The following is a 26,594-nucleotide window of genomic DNA, read 5'->3' as shown; positions in this document are numbered from 1 at the left end:
CAATTCAGCGGTTGCCCAAACAAAACCCAAATCCAGATAAAGGCCCTGATTTTTAGCCCCACTGTCTTCTCCTCTCTCCTCTCTCTCTCTCTCTCTCTCTCTCTCTCCTCTCCTGGACTCGGCAGTCAAAGGTCAGCCCCTAAATTACTGTGGGACCCTCAGCAATTCCTCTTTCCCCCCTCTTTCTCTCTCACAGAATCTCCGCGACGACAGCTGCAAGCCTCCAATGCCCAAAACCCAAATCCCTAGAATTCACTGATACTTTGTCCTCCCTTCAATTCGATCTCTTGCTCGATCGGTCAATGCCGGTACGTCTCGCTTCCGTTTCGATTTGTGTATAGCTTTTCTTGGTCCGAATTTTGTATTTGCCAGGGAAATTCGGGTTCAATTTGGTGCAATTTCGGTAAACCCTAGTTTTTAGTAGCTTGAATCAGGTTGCATAGCGGGGGTTTGATTTTGTTTTTCTTCTGAATATTGTGATTTTCAGTTTTTTTTCCAAATTAGTTTGAATTTGAGCTGTTTATGTGGTTTTCATAGTGATAAAGGTTGATTTTGGAGTTGAGTCATATAAAAAAAAGTAATATATGGATAATTGTAGTTGTTGAGTTGCTCAGTAAATGTAGGAACCTCAGAAGATATATAATTTAGAATCTAGATGTCGTTTGCATTTCTTTTGGGACACGAGGGAACGGAAGTTTTTAGTCAACTCTGTTTTGAATTATCTGAACTCAGTTCTGTTTTCGTAAAGTGAAGTTACATAAACTTTAGTACCATTTGTTTAGTTACACGCCACTGTATTATAATTGTTTCCTATAAAGATTAGTGTTTTATTTTTACTTTATTGAGTATAAATTATTGATGAATTTATTTAAAGAACAAATTTTGAATGGTTTTTGGTTTTGTACTAATTCTAGCTCCATGTGTATTGTAGATATGGTCAGAGAACCTTAAATAGGCATTTATTTATGGATATGATTTGTCCAAAATCGGGTTACTTGTAGATCACTGCTTTTGAGATTGTTTCTTGAGTAAGTTAAACTAGGTTTTGAGGAAGAAGCTATTTGTTGATATGAGCTGGTTCCCTTGGGCCTGAGTAATGGCGGGAAGTGTGAGATTTGAGATGAGTTCTGCCAGTCCAGAGGAGTTGGCCTTTGCAGGGGCCTACCCAAATGGGCTGAGGGGAAATTACCCTGGTGCCAGTTTGGATAGGTCTGGAAGCTTCCGTGAGGGTAGTGAGAGTCGGATGTTTAGTTCTGGTGGTAGTACGCCCAGGAGCAGTGCTTCTTTGACAGGGAATTTGCCTCCATTGCCTCAGTGCTTGATGTTAGATCCTATTACAATGGCAGATCAGAAGTGTCCTTCGTTAGGTGAGTTAAGGAGGGTTCTGGGAGTATCTTTTGGGGGAACTGCAGAAGACAATGCATTTGGAGCAGCTCATCTAAAGCCTCACCCTCCAGTGGCTACAGAGGAACTGAAGTGGGTCAAAGCCAGCGTGCTAGATGCCTCAAACAAGGCCAGGTAATTTGAGTGACTCCTCTGATATTGTTCATTTGTGCCTTCAGATCCTCTTTAGTAATGCTATAAGTTTTTTATGAAGTTCAAAAATAAATCTGTACTTCTAATAAAGATAATTGAACTTTCTAACTTGTGTCTACATGTTTCCCTGGATACTATACCTTTGGTTGTTTGTGTCAATGTGTATATATATCGTATTCTAAAAGTTAGCCCGCTACTGATGTTGCAACACTTTTGATCAGGGTTAGAGCAAAACGGTTGGATGAATCTATAGACAAATTGAACAGGTACTGTGAAGCTTTAAACTTAAAGAAGCAGCAAAGGAATGAGTTTATAACAAACGAAAGATCAGGTGGGTCAAACTTGCCGAAGATGGGAGCTCAGATGAATCGAAACTCTTCAGATCTTATGAATCAAAGGCTGGAAGACAGGACTAAGACCGTCGTGATGAATAGACGTGTTCGCTCATCGGTCACAGAAATAAGGGTTTGTATACAGTAACTTTTGAATTGTCTTCTTATCTATATAAATTTTGGATTATTAGATTAAACCTTGTGGTTTGATTGCATACAAGTAAGTTTTTTAGTATCCTGTGTGGTAAGAATTTGATTACTAGATTGCATGCATGCATACATATCTGTGTGCATTAACACTATAAACAGTTGCATACAAACATGGATGTACATACACACTTATGTGTGTATGTGCACATGCAAAGAAATGAACCCACAGACACATTTTCATCTGTTGTTAGTATTCAAATCTGTAGTTTGTGCAATAAAGATCAATGATCAAATTTCGATATCTTTGTGGTTTTTTAATAAGAAATGTTAGTCTTACAAAAGAGAAAGGAAATACAACCTGGGAAGAGAAATCAGATCAAAATCACAAGGCTAACATAGGTAGTGGCATATGAAACAACAAAAGACTGAAAGGAAACTATAAATGTAACTGGTGCCAAAGATTTACTAAATTTCTCAGACAGAGTAGTACTGACCTTTCAGATTTAGCATTATCATCCCAACTTTAAAATCCCTACTTGCTGATTCTATCAGAATTTCACATCAAGTTACTTGTGTTACTGAATAACATATAATTTGTGTGGTTAACTTTATTCTTTCAGGCTGAAGGCAGAAGTAATATGCTCACAAGGCAGCCTGTGGTCATGGGAAAAGATAGGGATATGCTTAGAGGTGAAGGCTCTGATGTTGTTGAGGAAAAGATTCGCAGACTGCCTGCTGGAGGGGAAGCATGGGATAAGAAGATGAAAAGGAAGCGTTCTGTAGGCACTGTATTTTGCAGACCCATGGATGGTGATGCAGAGCTAAAACGAAACTTGCATCATAAGCCTACTGATGAGCCTGGTCCCCAAGCTAGTGATGCTCAAGGTTTCAGGTGACTTCTTATATGTTAAAAAAAATACTCTAATCAAATTGAGTTGTAATTTTAAGTATCCACGACAACTTTGTAGAACCATGAAATTAATGTAGTGTTACAAACTAATTTTCATTATTTAAACTTGCAGCCTTGTAGATTTCTGTCCCGGCATTATGTTTTGTTGTTGAATAGTTTGATACTACAAAACTGGCTTTGATGTTCTTTTTTCTCATTATAATCCTTTTTTGACCTGTAAAGTGTAAAATTGAATAGAAGAATAATTGTTGCGATTCAGAAATGTGAATTTCTTGATTTTGTCATCTTTTTTGCAATGCAAATCTTTCTTAGGGCAGGGCTTTAAACAGTTTAAGCTTGCCAAACTAAGGCCTGTTGAGCTTAGTTTGGTACAATTGTGAGAGAGTTCAAGCTCAGCTTTAGTTGTGGGAGGTTGATGCTATTCAAATTAAGGCATTTGGAGATTTGAGTGTTAAGGGAGTTACATTTTAACTTGGGAATAAATATTTGTGGGTCTTCCAAGACAATTTAATTACATGTGTGATTATATTACTCCATTGTCCCACATATTTCCGAACAATTTTGTGAAGGGGTCTCCTCTTCAATGTGTAAAGCCCTAAGAAGTGAAAGACGAAATCATGTGTTGTGTCATTTGTTAACCAAAGTTGTTATAATCATTGAACTTTGTGCGCATGTGTTGTTTTTTAAAATTTTCATTTTCTTCTTTAGGGAAGATTTTCTGGGTCATCATCATTAGATGATTCCTACTCATCCATTTTCCTCCAAACTTGTCTTGCTTTCTTGCAATAATAGTTTAGTTGGTTGTGCCCATTATTAGTCTTTTTTGCTGCTTGCTATAACTAATATGTGAAACTTCTCAACTCTTACAGATCAGGGTCATTTAATGGTGGTAATGGCATTAACAAGTTAGACTCTAATTCCTTGTCTGCCAATGCTAATGCCCGTGTTGTGCTCAAGAATGAGCCGGACAAGGTCTCTCTTTCAAGGGATTTAATGGCTGGGTTGAGTAAGGAGCGACTTGGATCAAAGGGAAACAATAAGTAAGTACTCATATTTTGCTCATAAAAGAGTTTCTTGTAGCTGCATTAAAGATTTCTTTGACTGATTTGTTATCATAGTATTTTATACCAACTTGCTAAATGTCTTATCTTGTAATCACTCTGTTCAGATTAAATGTTCGTGAGGATAGTCAAATACCCAGTCCTACTCCAGTGACAAAAGGAAAGGCTTCAAGGGCACCAAGAAATGGCCCTATCACAGCAAGCAACTCATCTCCTAGTTTTCCTCGTACATCTGGAACACCTGAGGGATGGGAACAACCTGCAACTGTAAACAAAAATCATTCCATAAGTGGGGCTATCAATCGCAAGCGTCCTATGCCCACAGGATCAGCCTCACCCCCCATGGCTCAATGGGTTGGTCAGAGACCACAAAAAATCTCTCGAACCAGAAGATCAAATCTAGTGTCTCCTGTGTCAAACCATGATGAACTGCAGATACCCTCAGAAGGCTATTCCCCTTCTGATGCTGGCGCTAGGTTAAATTCTTTTGGAACCAATGGGCTGCTTCAAAAGAGTGTTTCAAATTGTGCCCACCAAATTAGAGTTAAACAAGAAATTGTTTCATCTCCTGCCAGATTATCCGAAAGTGAAGAATCTGGTGCTGGTGAAAACCGTGAAAGTAGATTGAAAGAGAAAGGACCAGGTGGTGGTGAAGTAGATGATAGAGCTGCGACTGCTGTACAGAATACTGGTTCTTCCCTATTGCCTACAAAGAAGAATAAACTGCTCAATAAAGAGGAAATTGGAGTTGGTGTGCGGAGACAGGGAAGGAGTGGTAGGGGTTCATCCGTTTCTAGGGCTAGCACCGTAGCTACTAGGGAAAAATTGGAGACTCCAGCCTCCGCAAAGCCACTTAAAAGTATGAGGCCTGGTTCTGAGAGGAATGGAAGGTGTTAACTCATTTATTTATTTATTAATGTTCTGTTTCAGTGTCAACCAATCTCTATTTCAATCTTTTGTTTTCATTTTCCTGTTAAACCAGATTTCGTCATCGTTATATCTAAGCTTTGTTGTTTTTTCTTGTTTCAGTAAGTCAGGACGCCCTCCTCTGAAGAAGCTGTCAGATCGGAAGGCCTTTGCTTGTCCAGGGCATATATCAACCAACGGTTCTCCTGATTTTGCAGGTACTGTACCAGTTTTTCATTCATTGGTATGTTTGGATTAGGTGTTTTTGCTATGTGTTAATTGTAAGAGCAACTCCACCCATTTGCCCCTTGCCATGGCAAGGGAGGGGGGGGGGGGGGGGGGGGCTAGGGCAGCCACTATTCATGTGAATAGTGGTTGCCCTTGCAAATAGTATATTTTGTGTTTCCACCCGTTGCCATGGCTAAGGGCAATTACTATTCATTTTTTTGTTTTTTTATAAATTTTTTTACCTCAATAATTAATTTGGAGAATATTTTCGGATAAGATTTTTGGTGTGGGAAGTGAAAAATATGACTAAGTATTTATTTTTTAAAAATCTGAATTTTTTTGTTTTGTTTTCGATTTTTTCCGATTTTTTTTTAAAAAAAATTGTTGCTGACGTCAGCAGCCCTCGTTTTGGACCTCAGGCTGAACTGGCCTTCGGGCCAGCCCGACTTGCTGGGACCCGCACCTTGCCCGGGCCTGGGCTCACCGCTGGAACACCATTTTTTCTTTTTTCCCCCCCTAGCCCGTGTCCCAGCTCCTCGCTGGAGCTGCTCTAATGATACCAAAAGGTTGCTAAAAGAAATTATTATACTTAGAGGTTATTTTTGGGAGTGCAAACTAAAATTTAGAATTATGACTCTTGTTTTAGGATGTTTGGGCTTCCTAGATATCAGAACTTGCAAAAACTCTGCCTGGATGTGTTCTTTAAAGAATTTTGCAAGATTTGATAAGTTTTGGTCTTCATCGCATGCCAGTAATAAAAGTTATTCTCTTCTAAATTTCTCAGACATCAAATAGTATTAGGGTTTGGGTATTTGGTTAAATACATTCCTGTATATTTTTATGTCATCTGCCAAAAAGAATTAACTTTCATTGGTATGCATGTGTAAACTCAGTCAATGATGAGAAACCTGATTTCCATTATATGATTTCGAATCTTCTATGGTGACTGAGATATATTGTTTTCATTTCTTCAGATTTTTTCCTATAGAAAATAGACTAAAATGCATACTGCATATCAGGGTTTGGCTCTTTGAAATTACTGGGTTGCAATGATATGCTATTGCATTTCATGTTTCAGGTGAATCGGGTGATGACCGTGAAGAACTTTTAGCAGCTGCAGCTTTTGCTTGTAATTCCAGAAGTATGTTTCTAAGACCAATATTGTTTTTTTTTCTCCTTCATTTAGCAATATATACTTTATGTATTATATGAACGCATATTTGCATTATTATGAATGTGTTATTTTCATATACATATTTTTCACCATGGTACTGTTTGGTTGGTTTTGTAGATTTTGCTTGTTCTAGTTCATTTTGGAAGAAAATGGAACCAATCTTTGGTCCTGTCAGTTTAGAGGAGGCATCTTACTTGAAGGAGCAGGTAGTTGCTAAAATTTATAACTACTTCTCACTAAAAAAAAATCTATTTTATTAGATTGATATGGTCCCTGACAAAATCTTTCTATATTTTTATGTTTCCGTTTGAATCAGCTCATATGTATGGAGGAGAATGATGAATGCATATCTCTGATGTTTGGCAATGGAAGTAATGTTTCGGTAATGTCTAATAGCCAATTATGTTTTTTGATAGCATGATATGATTTCTAATTTTGCACTCTCTTCCATCTTCTTTACTCCTTAATCTTGGTAGTTTTTAATCCAGTGTCATATTTAATTTGATGGAATACTTGAATTTTGACCCTTTTATCTCATCCCAAAGTGTGCCACTCCAGACGTGTATTTATGCTATGCTTTTATGCATTCATAATGGTTTTCAAATGTTTAATAACACATTTTCCAACTCCTATGTTACCAAACTTTGCGTGCAGTATCCTGCAGTTAGGTTAGTAACACATAAAGAATGATTAGATGAGTGGTGGTATGAATTTTGAAAATGATAGTTTGCTTGCAAGGACATACATCAATTCAACTTGTCATCTAAAGGAAAAAAAAACCGAAGACATTCTATGGGTTGAATCTTGCTGATATTTAAAATTATTCTAATCAGCTCATGGTGCTTAACTTCTACTTTACTATTAGGTGTTCCTGATGAAGACAAACATCCTGCTGAGTAGGATGCCAGACATCTTGTTACTTATGAAGTTATCTTGTTTTCTCAGGGTGATATTGTGCATGAAGAAAATTTTGCGTCCAAGACTCTTGCTTCTGGATCAAAAGAGAGGAACTTGCAAGACCATATTCAAAATGGAGGTATATCACGTGGAAGATTAGACTCCGAAGGAATGAAGAAAGTGCCTCCACTGTACCAAAGAGTATTGTCAGCTCTAATCATGGAAGATGAAATTGAAGATTTTGAAAAAGACATTGACTGGAGAACTATGTCTTTACAATATAACAGAGATGTTTCTTCCACTAATGTTGAGCCAAGGAACAGGGTCGGGATTCAGTTTGCAAACGAAACCAATTTGGGTCCTCAGACTCTCAATCAATGTTCCGTTGACAGTCTCCCCTGCAATGGGACTAGTGGCTTTGCTAATGCCACAGGAATCTGTAATCAAATACTTGCAGATGATTTGTCGAAAGTAGATTTTGCAGTATTGCATTCAGGGAGTGGGCTGTTCCCTGCGTTTTCTGAAAATGGTTGCCCATATGAGCAGATGTCTCTGGAGGATAGACTCTTGTTGGAGCTGCAAAGTGTTGGCCTATATCAAGAAACAGTGGTAAGCTATTAACTTATTTAAGTGATGATGTATAATTGCTTGGCTCTGCGACCGTATAGTTTCACTTTACTCAGTTTTTCTGGGTCAGTCCTTTTTTCTGCTAGAAATTTGCATGACTTCCACTGCAGAATTGGGAACTGGGGAACTACTTTGAATGACAGCTCTCTCGCTCTCTCAGTTGCCTCTCTCAACACCTTTCTTACATTAATCTAACACCCTTACCGTTTCCCTTGTCTCAGCCTGATCTATCAGATGGAGATGATGAAGCAATTGATCAAGATATTGTTGGACTACAGAAGCTACTTCACCAACAGGTTACGGTCCTTAGATTTCACTTTGTATGAACATAATTGAGTTTCCGCATTGTTAAACTGAACTTGTACAGAGTTATTTCTTCTCAATACTTTGTTTACACAATTATTATCTTGCAATTGGTAAATTCTGAGTCATTTCTACATCTTTTCCTATTTTTGTCTCATAGTTTGATTTTTCTGATTCTTCGGACACTGTAGGTTGATGGGAAGAAGAAGCAGTTGAACAAATTTATTAAAGCAATTGAAGAAAGCATGGACATTGAAAGACGGTAGGATATTCAAATGTGTTTTGGAAGTTTGTAGTATAACATTTTTCATTCGGAACATCAACACAATATCAATTCTTAGATTCTGTGGAAGTTCAATCTTATGTTGTTGAATTGCAGGCGGCGTGACCAGGTTGCCATGGACCAGCTTGTCGAGTCGGCTTACAGAAAGCTTCTGGTACTTTTTGCAATTGCTTATTTTCCCACTGTTTATTCCTCCAATATTAGAAGCTATCTGTCATGTATTACAGTGTATCATATGGGATGGAATTCAAACTTGCATGTTCCCAAATCTATTACTTACATCTTGATTGAATTACCCACAAATTATATATATTAATTTAAAATGCCTCAATATGCACATTTTGCTGAATTTTAATTGTAGCATATGAAGTGTTACGGAGACAATAAAAGGTCCCATTTTCTGGTTTCTGTAGGCCACTCGATATAAGATTGCTAAGGTTCCCAAACATGTTGCTGTTGCTTATATGAAGAGGACTCTTGCTAGATGTCGCAAATATGAAGAAAATGGAATAAGTTGCTTTAATGAGCCTGCACTTCGAGATGTCATTTTCGCTGCACCGCTTCACGGAGGCAATGTGGAACCCATGAAATGCAATGGCTTAAGTTTGCCACCTGAAAATCAAAACTCTCACCAAGAGCCCGTGGTGTCAGGTTGGCCTTTAATTATTTATATTTTTGTGCTTTTGATGAATGTATTTGTAGTTTTAGCATACTTTACTCTGTGTTTGTGTGTGTACATTAGGAAATTTATGTGCTACAATATGCATATTTTGCAAGATATTGAAAGCAGGTGTTCAGTCAAAGGCATATATATCAGACAAAACCTATGCACTGGTTTTCTTCTATCAGACAAAACCTATGCACTGGTTTTCTGCTTTCCCATGATGTGGATTTTTTTTTCCAAATGTCCCTAATTATTTAAAGATATTTTTTCACAGAAACTTAATCTAGGGTGACCTGGTTTCAGTAAATGCCTTTTTTTTTTGGCTCACAGGTTCTTCCAATTGGGCGGAGCAGCATGATCATCTTAACAAGTATGGCAGAGATTCTGATGGTACTTTTGGAAGTCTTACCCATCGCTCTACGAAGGACTTTGCTAAAAATGGACCATTATTTTACAGAGGGAAAAAGAAGGAAGTTCTGCTAGATGATGTTGGCAGTCCTTCCTTGAAAGCTGCATCAAATCCTGGTACTATGCTGGGCCGAGCAAAAGGGAAAAGAAGTGAGAGAGAAAGGGACAAAGATGTATCAGCCAGAAATTCTGTTGCCAAAGCTGGCCGCCAATCATTGGGTAACAGTAAGGGTGAACGTAAAACGAAAACAAAGCCCAAGCAGAAGACAGCTCAGCTCTCAACTTCAGGAAATGGGTTGGTTAGCAATGTCGCTTCAGCTAGTGGTTTTATTGAAGTTGTTGGCAATAGTAATAACAGAAAACGAGAGGTTGGGCCAGTACGCTATAATGACAATCATGAGGGTCCTACAGAGACCAAGAAACAGATAGATAGTGCAAACTTGCAGTTGAATGAATTAGACCCCATAGAACTAGGAGTAGACAATGACCTCGATGGGAATCAAGATCTGAGTACTTGGTTGAACTTTGATGAGGATGGTTTGCAAGACCATATCGCGGAGGGGCTTGACATACCTATGGATGACCTCTCGGATTTAAATATGCTTCTGTGAGAACAGCACACTGTATATTTCCTTGGATTGTTTGACATTTAGACAAGATTGATGGTGTTATTGTCAGAGGGCAACCTGCTAATATAAGTTATGGCTCTGGCAAACAGGCACATGTAATTATGGCCATTTTTTTGTATACTTATCTAAAGAAGTTATATAAAAAAAAGGAAAACAAAAACAAATCCCAATTGTTTATGTCATGCTGATAAATTCTCCTGTCATAACAAATAACAGTTTTCTTTTGAACCGTAGTTTGTTTCTTTCATTTCTGTTTTCTCTAGCATTTATGACTTCTTCTATTAAGAATATATTTAAGTGCTTACTGAGGTGATAGCTACTTTCCTTCCAATTTTAAATGACTTTGAGATACTCTGTGTCACAGTTATTCTGCAGATGTGCACTAATGAGTATGTTTTGTGTCAGTGTGTTTGACGAGTGGGTTATCTATTTGGTTAACTAGAGTGGGTCTACACCTGATAGGGAGTCTTGATTGTTGTTGTCAAGTTGTTTATTGTTGCTGTCAAGTTGTTTATGAGCTTATCTCCTAACAACTTTTGCTCTTGGGCTTAACGTTACTTGGTATTTGTTTTGCTACTAGAAAATGGGAAGTTTTTCTGGTTTATTTCTGTTTCGGGAGCTGTTACAGTCAAGACCTCTGCATTTATAGGTAAGAGGGTTCTAATTATGTAATTTCGTGACTATTTCATTCTGTTTAGAAACTTGATTCTACGAACATCCACTTCAAACTTGATCACATCTTTTTTAATAATTTGTTTCATTAGCTTTTGGTGGTTTCTTTACTGAACTTCTTTTTTGTGCTCTGCTGTTGCAGGTCGGATTTTTGGGAGATGCTCGTCCTGAATATAGATCGCAAGTTTTTGTGCCAGGTTCTTCATTTTTACTGTAAGATGCTAAGCAGGTGTTGTGTAATAGCTACGGAATATGCTTACTCTCCTTGCCCTATAACCTGGTTGGAATAGTTATACAGATCAGGAAGTTGGAATTGTTCTGGGGCTCCTACTATATATTCTTTCTTATTTGCATGACTAGTTTTGTTTTTATTTTATGGTTATGATACTTTGATTATTCACTTCCTGTTGAGGATCATTACTCATTAGCTTGTTTATAGAATTATTAATCTATTTAAATAAAAGTAGATTCATTCAATAGTGAGAAACCATTGTTCTTCTTGCGTTTATTACATTGGAAATTGTTTCTCTTTGCATTGTTCTATGATTATTCTTTCCTTTCCTGAACTGTCTTTGTCATTCCTTCCTTAAAAGTTGAAACAATATTTGCTTATAAATCCATATAGAGGCTTGATTGCATTTTTTCCGGCCCTGCACTTTACACTTAAGATTTTCTTTGATCCCTGTGATTACCCTTACCTTTTCTAATAATTTTGAATTCATCCAGTTTGACAATTCTGCCAGAAAAGTAGGCAAAACATGCAAACCTAGGTCACTGACTGATGTCGTCCTCCCCTCCTTCCTTGTTGCTCCTGTCTTTTCTCTGAAGGTCAACTTTTTGTTCTGGACATCTTGTATGCCCTCCAATATATTTTCTTGTTCTTTTTAAGTCTTTAAACTACATATTGTCTATATGCAATGTCATGTACTTTGGATTTAGTTTTCTGATTCTTTTTTCGCCATAGATACTATAGTGCTATGCGTTTGGAGATAACAAGAGAGGTTTTACTGATTTAAGTACTTGCAGTGGGAGTCTGAAATGGTGGTTTAAATGCAAATTATGCTTTGCGTTATATGGCTGTAGGTGAACTATGACTGTTTTGTGCAAACCTGAGGTAGGTATGTAGTGTGATGATTGATGTAGGAGAGCTCTGAAGTTCTGTGGGAGTGTTAGAGTGTAAGATTCATATTCTGAGTAGTTTTAAGGACTACGCGTAGCAAGTTGTAAAATGGAAAATGTTTCCAGAAGTTTTAATGGCTTAAAACTTAGCATGAGGGGAGGTCCACGAGTTTTCTGGTGCAGCAACTGGGTAAGATGATGTTGGCTTCTAGAGTTAGGGATGGGATAAATATGGATTGTAGGGTTTTAATAAAAGAAGTGATGAGAGAGTGTTAGTCAAGGATGAAAGGTAAGTGAATAGAACCCGAAGAACAGTTTTTTCATTCTTTGTGCATTTAAATGCGTAAGTGATGATCCATCTTCCTGCGTTCTCAAAATAGGATTTGTAAAGGGTGTGTCAGAGCTGGAACCCAGCTTCGATGGGCTTGAATTTGCTTCCACCTGGATATTTGTGTTGTGCTTTCAACCGGGTAGCACATCATAAAAAAGTTGCAATATGCTTTTTGTGACTTTGCTCACAAGATAAAATGATAGACCCGAATAATAGTTCCGAGAATGTACCTTTAAGTATGTACCTTATATCAAACATGTAAGTTTTTCTAGATCTTCATCATGGACTTCAGGAATTCCATGCTTTTAGATGTCTTGCTGAATCTGAAACTTGTTATGAAGTGTGCAAACCACCAATGAATGAATAAGATATGGAGGAGCTTCACAAAGTGACAAACACAGTTTCCTTTCACTGGTATGTTCTTTGATACCTATTTTGTGTTTAATTGTCATTTTTAATTTAGTAATTAAATATTTGTGGGTTTCTGCGGTTGCCTACTGTATGATGACCGAAATAACCATGAGAAATTCGTGCAGTATAATTTGTTGGCAGCAGTCCCTCGTGCTTGACCCTTGCTCCAAACGCTTAATATGCTTGGAAGAACATTCAATGGTGGGACAGTAGATTTCCTTGAAAACAAGATTTGGTAGTTATATCTCGTATCATTATCTAGGACTAGGTCGTCTAAGGATCATGTTACATGTACATGTTGATTAGTATCTTGACTTCTTTTTTTGGTTTCATGTGGATAATCAGAAAATATTCTTTTGTTTTCGTTAGCTTTTTAGATCTCAGATTGTTTCTCATTCCATTAAAAGATTGCTTCATTGGATGTGGAATTTCTTCACGGTTTTAGGTTGGCTGCCTCTAGCAGTACACTATACATTTTTCGTGTTCTTAAATTGGCTGCCTCCAGCAGATTGGTTGATACTTGGATTTTCATGGAATGTATTGTAAAATGAAAAGAGAACCAGTTTAAATTTATAAAGATTTTGCTTCTCCACAGTTTTATAGTGGATCAAAGGCAAAGTGACAATCTTCTAGCCTCTCTACAATTTGATTTCTTAGTGATATCTGAAAGGATCTATCCAAACCCCTACGCCATCCGAAACATAGCACCCTACGGACAATAAAAAAATTTGAGCAGATGAACCCATGAATAAATTAAAGAATTAGCAGAGATGTCAAAAATATCCAGATTTCATCATTTATGCATCTTGACTGCATTTTACTTCATCCTCAAGGCAGCAAATCCAGAAGCTCCCCCTCAAGGAACAAAAGATTGCTTCAGTCAATTTACCCAAAGCATATGTACATAAAACTGATTTTTGTCAACCTGGAATTACGAGTATACAACAAAAGCCAAGCTTACATCTTCATCAATAATATGACAGTGCCCTAGTCATCCAGATCCATCCTACCACACTTGCCCAATATAAACTTAGTAATGCTGACGGAACTGGAACGACCCTCTGCTGGAGGGATGACAAACTTGAAATATGGTACTGCTACAGTTTAATTTTAGTTTCTCCTGCAAAAAGCTGAAGTGAATGGTTTCTTCGGTGCTTCAATGGTGTCACGAAATCCAAGTACGATGTACACGGTCTTTGTGTGAAACTGGAATGAGGAGTTCTACAATTTTTGAGACAAATCTGACATTTGGAAGATGAAGAGCTGCGTGATACTCCTCTTCATCAAAATCGGCCTGTTTTAATGTTCTCATGTAACTCTCAGTAGCTGATCTTGGATGACCCCTTGCAATAGAGACCTGCGATTTTATGGAAAACTATGTAACCTTGAAAACCAAAAATGGCATCTCAATGAAAACAAAGAAATAAAATTAACAAGGAACTTTCCAAATGTCCCTTTCCTAAGCCAAAAGCGCCATTCTTTCATAGCCTTCCCTTCAACATTAACAGAGATGTTTGTTCAGCAACTGTGATGAAATTCCATTGTGTCCAAACCATATGCCACTCCACTCCCAATTGCTTTGACATAAGCTTCTTTCAGACACCAATATCTACAAAACCCTTATAAATCATCAGCTCCTCGAATCTTTTGACCTCTCTCGCATGCTGCTTCCGCTCCGATAAATAAACATGATTTTTACAAGAATTGTGCCAAGAACAGGAATATAACATCATTCTTGTAAACACAAATCTGGAACTTATAGCATGCAGAACAAGATACTAATGCTGTATTCCGTAACCTTAATACGTATTCGGATCTCCATCAAAACCAATTTCGTTTGGACGAAACAAGAATTGGCAAGTTTAATCATACATACCAGATAACAAAATACAATGCAGTTTCGTTAACTGTCTCGACAATTCTCCCTAACCTCAATCCATTATCATTTTGCTTTCTTGGATGATAATTACAACATCAAAATTCTGTAGTGCGTTTAATGTAATTTTTTTTTTTTTTAAGTTCAATAATTTCATCAGACGAGTCCCTTTGACTTTGCCAAAAGCAAGTGTCGAGTGTGGTCATGAACTAACGTGGTTTATATGATTTAATGTATATTTTATTTATACAAAGATTATAGAAATTGTAAGAGTACGAAAACAATGATCATTAAATTTTTAGCTAATAGATAGAGTTAGCCCCACTGGTTGAAAAATTCATGGTTCCGCCCTATACCACTAATACAAATAAATGGCACCAAGATTGTACACAATTACTCATTTACTTGGATCATTATATTGAGTTTTCTTCCTTCTGGGTTTTGTTGGAACCAAAAAAAAAAAAACAAATAAAAGAAAGAGAGAGAAAGGAAAACCTGGTGACAGAGGATTGCTCAACTGGAGGAAGAAGAGAGAGCAACGGAGAAATCTAGAGAAAATGAAAAACCCACAGAAAAAAAAAAAGAAAAAAAAAAAAAAAAATATCATGCGAGAAGCACAAATCTGTTTCTTTCGTTTGGTGGGGCTTACTTCAGCCGTTGGATGTTCCCAACGGTTGAGATTACAACCACCTAACGTTTTTTGGTAAAAAAAAAAAAAAGACATTTTGCTATAAAAGCGAAGATATAGAATCCCTATCTCTCATTTCGCCCACAACCCTAAACCCTCTCACTCCAGCCGTTACTCTTCTCCCTTCTCCTTCGCATCCCTTCTCACATAACCATGGCAGAGAGACCAGCAGAGAGAGGCCGCGGGGGATTCGGCCGAGGCTTTGGCGGGCGCGGAGGCGACCGCGGCCGCGGAGGAGGCCGACGCCGCCCCGGGCGCCGCGAGGAGGAAGAGAAGTGGGTCCCAGTGACCAAGCTTGGCCGCCTCGTGAAGGAAGGCAAGATCAAGAGCCTGGAGCAAATCTACCTCCACTCTCTACCCATCAAGGAGCACCAGATCATCGACGCTCTCGTCGCCTCCGGTAGCCTCAAGGACGAGGTGATGAAGATTATGCCGGTCCAGAAGCAGACCCGGGCCGGTCAGCGAACCCGATTTAAGGCCTTCGTCGTCGTCGGCGACAGCAATGGGCACGTCGGGCTCGGAGTCAAGTGCAGCAAGGAGGTGGCCACTGCGATACGTGGCGCGATCATATTGGCTAAGCTGTCTGTGATTCCGGTGAGGAGAGGGTACTGGGGTAACAAGATTGGGAAGCCCCATACGGTGCCGTGTAAGGTGACCGGCAAGTGTGGCTCAGTCACAGTCAGGATGGTGCCCGCTCCCCGTGGTGCTGGAATTGTTGCCGCCCGTGTGCCCAAGAAGGTCCTGCAGTTTGCTGGTATTGATGATGTTTTCACCTCCTCCCGTGGCTCCACCAAGACTCTTGGCAACTTTGTCAAGGTATATCTAGTCTATCCAAATTTTCATTGTTTTTTTGTGTGTTTCACATTAGTTGATTGTTTGTATATTATTATTATTTATTGGATGTTGTTTAGTTTGCTTAATAAGTATCAGAGTGTGTTGGGTAGCTTTTGGTGATGCTATTAATCTTGAATTAATAATTATCTATTGAAAATTTGGACAAAGAGTTCTTACTCTTAGAAATATGCAAATGAAATTTGAAAGAAGAATGTGATGAGCTTGTGGAGTTGAGTGTTGTGTAGTTGAAATTGAAATCTACCCATCTCAGGAAGCTCTTAACAATCTTTAACATTTTATTTTTGCATGTTTTTAGACGTGGGAAATCTTTGGTTAATGCTTCAGCAATGGTTTGCGCAGATCTAATACATTTTCTTGATAATCTCTTACTCTTAGAAATATGCAAATGAAATATGGAAAAAGAATGTGATGAGCTTGTGGAGTTGAGTGTTGTGTAGTTGAAATCGAAATCTACCCATCTCAGGAAGCTCTTAACAATCTTTAACGTTTTGTTTTGCATGTTTTTAGAAGTGGGAAATCTTTGGTTAATGCTTCAGCAATGGTTTGTGCAGATTTAATACATTTTCTTGATAATCTCTTATTGGCATATAATTTAACAGTTTTAGTTTGTGTATATTTGCATGATTGAGGATACATGAATGCAAAAAGTTTTAGTGCATGCTGTGGCTGTAGAAATTATGGAAGTGGCATTTTGACATGAAGTGCAGTTGAAGCATTAATATGTTTGAACAAGATAGCACTAAATTCTAATTCTTTGCGTAGTCGGGCTTTGAAAACTTTTTAATGGTTGGGCTGGTAAATGGATATGAAGGGTCTGGCCCTTGGCCCCTCTGATGGTCCTGGCAGCCTGACTCTGAAGTATGAGCATTAAATAAATATATGAACTTGATTGGTGATGTTGCAGACCTTCATCAAGATAGGACTTCTGTGAACCAATATGTTAAGTTTAGGGCTGACTCTGACCTCAATGTAGTCCGGATTGAAATGAGTAGCGTTCCTCTTGACCCTTAGTGTCAATTGTTCTTTATGATATATGGTTTACTCCTTGGTAGTCATGTTAGTTCTTGATTTGCCATTGCCTTTTGTACAAAGAAAATTTATAATTATCATCCTTCAGTTTGGGTGGAATTCCTCAGTTGAAGATGTGATTTAACTAGACTGAACTAAGTGTTACTTGAATCTCGTATTATTTGCATTGTATCTAATCATTTATGTGAATACATTTTTTGCAGGCTACTTTTGATTGCCTCCTGAAGACTTACGGTTTTCTGACCCCTGAATTCTGGAAAGAGACACGCTTCAGCAAATCTCCATTCCAAGAGTTCACAGACCTGTTGGGCAGGCCAACCAAGCCCCTTCTCATTGAAGATGTGGAGAAAGTAGAAGCCTAGTCTGACTGAGAGAAGCTAGTGTTTATTGAAGATGAAATTTTAGTTTCGGCATTTGATTTCTAGTCTTGAAGACATAATATGTTGCCTTTTTGGTTTATCAACGTTTTTGTAATTTCTTTCATCTTATTTTTGTTTGTTTAAACTATGCTGGATTCGTCGAATATGTTTCTTTGCTGGAATATTTTTGTTTTCACAGAGATTTACCAATGCTTCCATTACATTTGGATATTTAATCAATTGCCTTGTAATATACACGAATGAATGCGATAATATACTAGAGGCTATAACCTATTTTGGTGCTGCTGGTCCGTCAATCGTTGGGTAACAAGCAGAAGATAGTTCTCAGCTATCAACCTCACCCGAATACGGATTATTACGGACTAGTAAATAGGGCTCGTCAATGTGCCGGGCCGGGCCAGGCTGGGCTTTAAAGAGGAGAGAGAAAATAACGGGCCGGGCCGGGTCGGATTTTTTTAGAAAATTCAAAGCCCAAGCCCGACTCATGAGCCGGGCTTGAGAAAGCCCATCGGGCCGGGCCGAGCCAAAACGGGCCTACTTCAATCGAAAAAATCATAAACTTAATCATAAGGGTATTTTAGTCCAAATTTGATATTAAACTCACTTAATTCCAATATTTTCACATCAAACCAAATTCATAGAACACCTAATAAAGTCACACAACTTAATAAGATTTTCTACAAAAATAATAAAACCAAGTATTGTTTTTGAGGTTATTATATAATTAGACCGTAATACGTTTTAAGAAATAATTTTTAAAAATAATAAGTATAAATTTTTATTTTATTTTAAAGGATGGTATGAATAAATATGCAAATGTTTGGTGATGTGTTCAAAAAGCATGATTATATTTGGTGGTACGATTATGTTTCGTGATATGATTATATTTGGTGATATGATATGTTGTTCATCTTATTTATATATATATAATTGTTGTATTAATAATTGATACAAATTAAATTAATGTGCTAATCATCCAATTATAAAACTAGGAATGAGTAAAGAAAAGTAAATGAAATGAAACAAATTATATATGTGATTTAAGTGATATAATCATAATCCTAAACTCTTATTTATATATAATTATATATGTATGCGGGCCTAACGGGCCGGGCTTTTGTGGGCGGGCCGGGACGGACTTTCTTGGGCCTAATCGGGCCGGACTTCAAACACTCAAGCCCAAGTCCGGCTCGGCCCAAGGCGGGCCGGGCCATCTCAAAGCCCATAACGGGCCGGGCCGGGTTTTTTTTCGATGGGCCGGACGGGCCCCCATCGGCCCATGAGCCCGCGGGCCAAATGATGAGGCCTACTAGTAAACATGCCATAGGAGTAGACAATGACTGTTGATGAGGACGTACAGTTTGCAAGACCATATTGCGGAGGGGCTTGACAATGGACATACCTATGGATTTACTGTTTATTTCCTTGTATATTTTGACATTTAGACAAGATTGCTTTGCTGGTGTTATTCTCAGACTAGGGCAGCCTGCTATGCTAATATATTTATGGCTCTGGCAAACGGTTCTTTTTGTACACTTATTTAAAGAAGTTCAAATAAAAGGGAAAACGAAACAAATCTCAAGCCTTGTTTATGTGATGCTGATCAATTCTCCTGTCATAACACATAACAGTTTAGTTTCTTTTGAAATTTTAGTTTTCTCTAGCATTTCTGACTTCTTCTGTAGCAAATATATTTAAGTGCTTACTGAGGTGCTAGCTACTTTCAAATTCAGTTTGTCGTCCAAACAAGTCGTTTTCAACTACACACTTCAAATTTTTTTCATTTTAGGGACTCATTTCACGCTCGTCAGTTTAAATATTTCGGCTTCCAATCATGAGGTGCCACGTGGATAAGAAGAATATCTCCTAAGTTAATAATTGAGCCCATTTATTTGGCCAATTAATTGATAAAAAAAATAGGGATATTATCTTAAATATGAGATATTATCTTAATTTGGGAATATAATCACCAATTAAAAGATAATATCATCAATTTATGATATTATCTTGATTTAGAGATATTATCATCCATAAGTAATTTGATCCCAATCAAATCCCTAATTGACTAAATCTCTCCATTTAAGGGTGTTGGGGTCTTTTTATGTCGGAAGGCTCATTCGGGCTTGTTGATTCTTGGACTGCCATAGAGTGGTGAATCAAACATCTGTTGCCCCTTTTTCTAAGTTAGAAAGAACTAGGCCCAAAGCATCCCAAGGGAGAAGCAAGTCCGAGGGGAGTACTTTGTTCTTCTTCCAACGGCTGCGTGTTTTGTGCTGATGTTTCCGGCAGCTAGATGAAGAGTTGGAGATGGTGCATTGATGTTGCACAGGCTTGGTATGAGAGTTTTCTTTGATGAATCAAGATAATACAAGGGTTGGCATGAAAGGCTAGTGGCTTGGGAGCTAAGAGAAAATGAGCATGAAGAAAGGATTAATGCTTGAGATTTTGGGTGTTTTCAGCAGCTAGACGAAAAGCTTGCAATGTCTGCGTTTTCTTACCAAAAAGGTAACGACCATGGTTTCAACTTAGCTTGAGAGGATGGGTGTTTCAGACTTGGGATGAAGCTTTTTGAGAGAGAGAGAGAGAGAGAGAGAGAGAGAGAGAGAGAGAGAGAGGATGGGTGGCTTTGGCAGATTTCCAGTAGCTTGACGAAAGCTTCGTCAAGCTCTTGGGTGGCTTGTCATAAGAGAAAAAGGGGAAGAAATGGAAGATTCCAGAGGTGAGAGATGATGCTTCCAGCAATTAGTAAGGATGTTGCTCGCTCTGGATGAGTTGAAGATGACTTGCTGATGTTGATCTGAGATTATATGAGCTTGGCATGAGAGCTTGGAGTGTGAGAGCTAAAGACCCACAAGTTTAGCAAATGAGAATGCTTGTGCTTGGCTTGGTGTTTGATACGCTTGAGTTTGGGTGTTGAGAATTTATTGTTTGTGGCTATGGCTATGAGGATTTAAGAGTTTCAAGAGAATGAGGATGAGAGGAAAAGCTTGAGGTTTGAAGGCTGTTTGGGCTTAAATTTGGCACGCCCAGTTCAAAAGCAAAGGCCCACATCATTTCTTCTAAAGTCGCCTATTTGGGCCCAAAATTGGCACCCTCAATCCATCAAACGCGCCCAGCCCGTTAACAAGTAAACAGGCCAAAACAATGAACTCGGCCCAAAACGTCGAAGGCCTGGAAACAATGGAAATCAGAAAAGAGACTTGGGCCTCGGAAGAACTAGAATTGGGCTCAGAGCAAACTAAAACTGGTCTTTTAAACAGTCCCACGTGATCCCTGACTTAGAAAAGTCAACAAAATCGGCTGAAATAAAAGATTGAACAGGGGCAGGTATAAAAGAAGAACGTCTCTAAAAAAACTCAGTTGCCAGGAGATCAAATCCCGTTGCCAGGAGATCAAATCCCGTTTTAATTATTCAAAAGATATTTCCTGTTCTAGAGAAAACACCATTTTCAAGGGATAAGCAGACTCTGCCTCTGTGAAAAGGGGATAAGCGGGAAACAGGGAGCTGTTCAAAAACTGAGAACTTACTATCTTAAACTTTCAGACTCTCAGAAAGCAGTTGAAATGGAAGAAGGGCATGGCACCCCATCAAAAGAAAACAGAGAAGTAGTCATTTCAGGAACTGATCGTTGAGTGTTTACTTGCCAGAAAATGGATGGAACCCATGTTTATTTCAATTAAAAATTAAAAAAAAAGATCTTTTTACTTGCCATTTATTATATATACAAGAGAGGGTGAACAAAAAAAAAAAAAAAAAAACAATCAATCAACACAACCAAAAAACCCAGTCAAAAGACAAACACTCAAATGATCACTTGATCACAAAAACTCCAAACTAAGTCTAGCAGACTTAGAGTCTGAAGCACTTCAATTCCAAAGCTTCTCAACAAGCTTGCAGAATCATCCTGTTTTCTCCCAGCAAAGACAGTTAGAATACTGTTTCGGATTTGAACCTCAGTTCACAAATCAACAATAACGAGATTTCTCTCGTTACAAATTTGGTTCAGCAAAAGCCAAGACAAGCAGAGTTTGAGTTTTCTCAAAACGAAAACCTCAACAAATTTATGGAGAGCCCTGACTAAGCAACACAGGTACCATAGTACACCTCCAGCTCAAGTCTAGCCACTTCTGTCCCTTTCAAACTGGAGAAGTCCCAGTTCTGTCCATCCAAAAGCCTCCCAGGGTTTGAAATGAATTAAAGCACTGCCAAAATCAAGCTTTGGTATCGATTTGCAGCCGAAGTCCAACAGTTTAAGTTGTTTAACATCCAGTCCAGTCCAGAACAGAGGCAACTACCCAGCCAGAAATGGAAGTACAGCCCTCCTTTTGTCTTTGTATAGTTAGTTTTCCCTTTTTGAGTCTTAAAAAGGGGAGTTCTACCTGGAATTAGTTCAGTCTGTTATCAGTTATTTTGACCAGAACTACCGGTTTTATATTGAGGAAAATTGTAAAGTCCTTACCAGTCTAAGGCATAGAAAAGAACTTACTTGGGAGATATTCTTCACCCAAATTCACAATCGTTTGTTCAAAGTCAATAGCTTGGGGCGCAAGTTATTTTTACTCTCGAGTCTGTTAGAATTGAAAAAATTGCTAACGGTGGCACGCTCAACACATAAAGAAAGTTAATTTATTGACCAAACAATGGTCTTTGAATTAATGGGGAACTTTACCCTATCATTACCGGAAACAAATCTAAACGGGTAAACAAAGGCTATGGTGTTTATAGCTTGAAAGGAAGGAAAAGCTTGGAGTTATGCTTGGTGAGGCTTTATGGATTTAAGAGTTTCAAGAAAAGGAGGATGGGAGGAAAAGCTTGAGGTTTGAAGACTATGGTGTTTATAGCTTGGAAGGAAGGAAAAACTTGGAGTTATGCTTAGTGATGCTTTATAGAGAAGATGATGGATTTCAAGGGTAAGAAAGTAGGAGACTGATCGGTGCATAATTACATATCATTTTGTACCATTCTAACTTATGATTTGGTTATGTTTTTGAGTTAAACTTGTGCTTTTAATAAGTTTTGTGTTTGTTTCAGTGTAATAAGCTTGAGACTCACTAATTGCATCTTGGAGACAATTTAGCTCAAAATGGTGTCTGCAGATCAGTCAAATTCACGGATTAGACTGTACTCTCAAGAAGAACCATATGATGAGACATACATCATTGGAAAGATATGGAAATCTAGTTTCTGTAGAATTTTACGGTTCATGATTCCGAGTCTTCTAAAGAAAGTTATACATGTTTTGGCAACTTAAGGTCAAATTCGGCAGCATCTGCGTTACTGGGCCAAAAATCACATTTGAAGGCCTTCCCGATTTTTCCTTGAGTTGGGCTGCATATGCTTGGAAAGATAAGACAAAGAGCTTCAAGATCCATATTTTTCCAGATTTTTCAGAATGGAGCCACAAGCCCAAAACGAGCCCACAAGCTGGCTGCAATGCATTGTCATGCATGACATATGCATGATGAAGTGTTGTTGATTGTGGGAAAGTTTGGTGAAGCATATTCAATACCTATTTTTGAGTGGAATTTTACAGCAGCCAAAAGATGATGAAGTGGGAGCTGCAACACTAAGCCTAAAGACAAGAGGAATTGTTTTCAAATGCAATTGTGTGTTAGGTTAAGTTGGTGAGTTAAGTGTTGTGTGTTAGGTGAATTAAGTGTTGTAAGTTGGTGAAGTGAGTGTGGTTAGTGAACTCCATTGTATAATTCAGATTTTCACTTCCCCTAGGCCTATAAATAGGGAAGTTCTCTAAGTTTGTAAACACACCCCAAGGGGGGGAGCTCTCAAGCACTTCTCTAGAGCTCCCTTCCCTTATCTCTCTCAAATTCTTTTAGTTTCCCTTTGTAGTTCTCAATTGTTGTAATATGATCTTTTTACTAAATCTTCAAACGCTTCCCAAATATTTCTCTATTCTCTTCAAAAGTCTCCATGTTCTTGAAACACTTCTTAAACACATTATCTTCCAAACATTCTCCAATTCCTCAAACACATGTCTCTTCTCTTCCAAAATCCTCAAAGCTCTCAAACACATTTTCTTCCAAAAGTCTCCAAATTTCCCAAACACATTTCCCTTCTCTTCCAAAAGTCTCCATGTCTCAAACACTTCACAAACACCTTTCTCTCCCTTCCCTAAGTTCTCAAATTCTCCAAGTTCACAAAATCCTCAAGCTTCCCAAACACCTTCCTTTCCCTTCCAAAATCCTCAAGCTTCCCAAACACCTTCCTTTCTCTTCCAAATTCTCAAGTTCTCAAACACCTCTCTCTTTCTCTCCAAAAATTCTCCATGTTCTCAATTCTTGTACAAAACCATTTTGTTTCTTAGTTGAAAACTAAATAGGATCATTCAATCACCAATCCCTGTGGAATCGACCTCACACTTACATACGCTAAACTACCAACGGTTCGTACACTTGCGAGTATCACAAGTTGAGGATGCAGATGAATCCATTTTGGTGCAGCTGAATCGACGCAACAAGTTTTTGGGGTATTTGATCGGTGCATAATTACATATCATTTTGTACCCTTCTAACTTATGATTTGGTTATATTTTTGAGTTAAACTTGTGTTTTTAATAAGTTTTGTGTTTGTTTTAGTGTAATAAGCTTGAGACTCAATAATTGCATTTTGGAGACAATTTAGCTCAAAATGGTGTCTGCAGATCAGTCAACTTCACGGATTAGACTGTACTTTCTCAAGAAGAACCAGATGATGAGCCATACATCATTGGAAAGATATGGAAGTCTAGTTTCTGTAGAATTTTACGGTTCATGATTCTGAGTCGTCTAGAGAAAGTTATACATGTTTTGGCAACTTAAGGTCAAATTCGGCAGCATCTGCGTTACTGGGCCAAAAATCACATTTGAAGGCCTTCCCGATTTTTCCTTGAGTTGGGCTGCATATGCTTGGAAAGATAAGACAAAGCGCTTCAAGATCCATATTTTTCCAGATTTTTCGGAATGGAGCCACAAGCCCAAAACGAGCCCACAAGCTGGCTGCAATGCATTGTCATGCATGACATATGCATGATGAAGTGTTGTTGATTGTGGGAAAGTTTGGTGAAGCATATTCAATATCTATTTTTGAGTGGAATTTTGCAGCAGCCAAAAGATGATGAAGTGGGAGCTGCAACACTAAGCCTAAAGACAAGAGGAATTGTTTTCAAATGCAATTGTGTGTTAGGTTAAGTTGGTGAGTTAAGTGTTGTGTGTTACGTGAATTAAGTGTTGTAAGTTGGTGAAGTGAGTGTGGTTAGTGAACTCTATTGTATAATTCAAATTTTCACTTCCCCTAGGCCTATAAATAGGGAAGTTCTCTAAGTTTGTAAACACACCCCAAGGGAAGGGAGCTCTAGAGAAGTGCTTGAGCGCTCCCCCCCTTGGGGTGTGTTTACAAACTTAGAGAACTTCCCTATTTATAGGCCTAGGGGAAGTGAAAATCTGAATTATACAATAGAGTTCACTAACCACACTCACTTCACCAACTTACAACACTTAATTCACCTAACACACAACACTTAACTCACCAACTTAACCTAACACACAATTGCATTTGAAAACAATTCCTCTTGTCTTTAGGCTTAGTGTTGTAGCTCCCACTTCATCATCTTTTGGCTACTGCAAAATTCCACTCAAAAATAGGTATTGAATATGCTTCACCAAACTTTCCCACAATCAACAACACTTCATCATGCATATGTCATGCATGACAATGCATTGCAGCCAGCTTGTGGGCTCGTTTTGGGCTTGTGGCTCCGTTTTGAAAAATCTGGAAAAATATGGATCTTGAAGCTCTTTGTCTTATCTTTCCAAGCATATGCAGCCCAACTCAAGGAAAAATCGGGAAGGCCTTCAAATGTGATTTTTGGCCCAGTAACGCAGATGCTGCCGAATTTGACCTTAAGTTGCCAAAACATGTATAACTTTCTCTAGAAGACTTGGAATCATGAACCGTAAAATTATACAGAAACTAGACTTCCATATCTTTCCAATGATGTATGGTGCATCATCTGGTTCTTCTTGAGTAAGTACAATCTAATCCGTGAAGTTGACTGATCTGCAGACACCATTTTGAGCTAAATTGTCTCCAAAATGCAATTAGTGAGTCTCAAGCTTATTACACTGAAACAAACACAAAACTTATTAAAAGCACAAGTTTAACTCAAAAACATAACCAAATCATAAGTTAGAAGGGTACAAAATGATATGTAATTATGCACCGATCAAATACCCCAAAAACTTGTTGCGTCGATTCAGCTGCACAAAAATGGATTCAGCTGCATCCTCAACTTGTGATACTCACAAGTGCACGAACCGTTGGTAGTTTAGCGTATGTAAGTGCGAGGTTGATTCCACAGGGATTGATGATTGAATGATCCTATTTAGTTTTCAACTAAGAAACAAAATGGTTTTGTACAAGAATTGAGAACATGGAGAATTTTTGGAGAGAAAGAGAGAGGTGTTTGAGAACTTGAGAATTTGGAAGAGAAAGGAAGGTGTTTGGGAAGCTTGAGGATTTTGGAAGGGAAAGGAAGGTGTTTGGGAAGCTTGAGGATTTTGTGAACTTGGAGAATTTGAGAACTTAGGGAAGGGAGAGAAAGGTGTTTGTGAAGTGTTTGAGACATGGAGACTTTTGGAAGAGAAGGAAAATGTGTTTGGGAAATTTGGAGACTTTTGGAAGAAAATGTGTTTGAGAGTTTTGAGGATTTTGGAAGAGAAGAGACATGTGTTTGAGGAATTGGAGAATGTTTGGAAGATAATGTGTTTAAGAAGTGTTTCAAGAACATGTAGACCAGTGGCGGATCCAGGATTCGAAATCCGGCTGGGCGAAACTTACATTAAAAACTCGACGTTATGAGTGAATCTCATTAATAAACATAAAAATATACACCTAGTAGGAGGACATAATGAGCCTTACCATCAAATGAATTTCTATATATAAATAAAAGTTTAGCAACAAAGAAAAAACTAATGTTTTTCTTTAAAAAAAAAAAATTCCAACAAATTCTTTGTTTTCTTGGGGTTCGGATTGTGATCCGACATAACAAAAGATAAACTATTTAATCCAACATCCCAAAAAAAAATCAAATAAATTCTCATAATAACATCAATGCCTTTAATCAAACATT

General features: G+C 38.1%; 2 protein-coding genes across 2 annotated transcripts; both read left to right on the top strand.

Annotated features, from left to right (window-relative positions):
* Positions 1 to 13,253, top strand: LOC110774330 (uncharacterized). Its single transcript, XM_021978861.2, has 18 exons — positions 1 to 308; positions 932 to 1,518; positions 1,758 to 2,001; positions 2,639 to 2,910; positions 3,798 to 3,968; positions 4,097 to 4,879; positions 5,019 to 5,113; positions 6,202 to 6,264; positions 6,415 to 6,503; positions 6,614 to 6,679; positions 7,243 to 7,803; positions 8,043 to 8,117; positions 8,316 to 8,386; positions 8,504 to 8,561; positions 8,821 to 9,058; positions 9,402 to 10,757; positions 10,923 to 12,644; positions 12,767 to 13,253. The coding sequence occupies exons 2-16, from the start codon at positions 1,097 to 1,099 to the stop codon at positions 10,088 to 10,090; spliced, it is 3,897 nt and encodes a 1,298-aa protein (XP_021834553.1). The 5' UTR covers positions 1 to 308; positions 932 to 1,096; the 3' UTR covers positions 10,091 to 10,757; positions 10,923 to 12,644; positions 12,767 to 13,253.
* Positions 13,254 to 15,267: 2,014 nt separating this feature from the next.
* On the top strand, positions 15,268 to 17,654 carry LOC148296626 (uncharacterized). The gene is made up of 2 exons (XM_088249513.1): positions 15,268 to 16,021; positions 17,293 to 17,654. Exons 1-2 carry the CDS (start codon positions 15,359 to 15,361, stop codon positions 17,449 to 17,451), a joined length of 822 nt encoding a protein of 273 aa, XP_088105639.1. The 5' UTR covers positions 15,268 to 15,358; the 3' UTR covers positions 17,452 to 17,654.
* The last annotated feature ends 8,940 nt before the right edge of the window (positions 17,655 to 26,594 follow it).

Source organism: Prunus avium, chromosome 2, assembly GCF_965620075.1.
Source record: "Prunus avium chromosome 2, drPruAviu1.hap1.1, whole genome shotgun sequence".
NCBI lineage: Eukaryota > Viridiplantae > Streptophyta > Magnoliopsida > Rosales > Rosaceae > Prunus > Prunus avium.
This window is presented reverse-complemented; position numbering and strand designations above follow the sequence as displayed.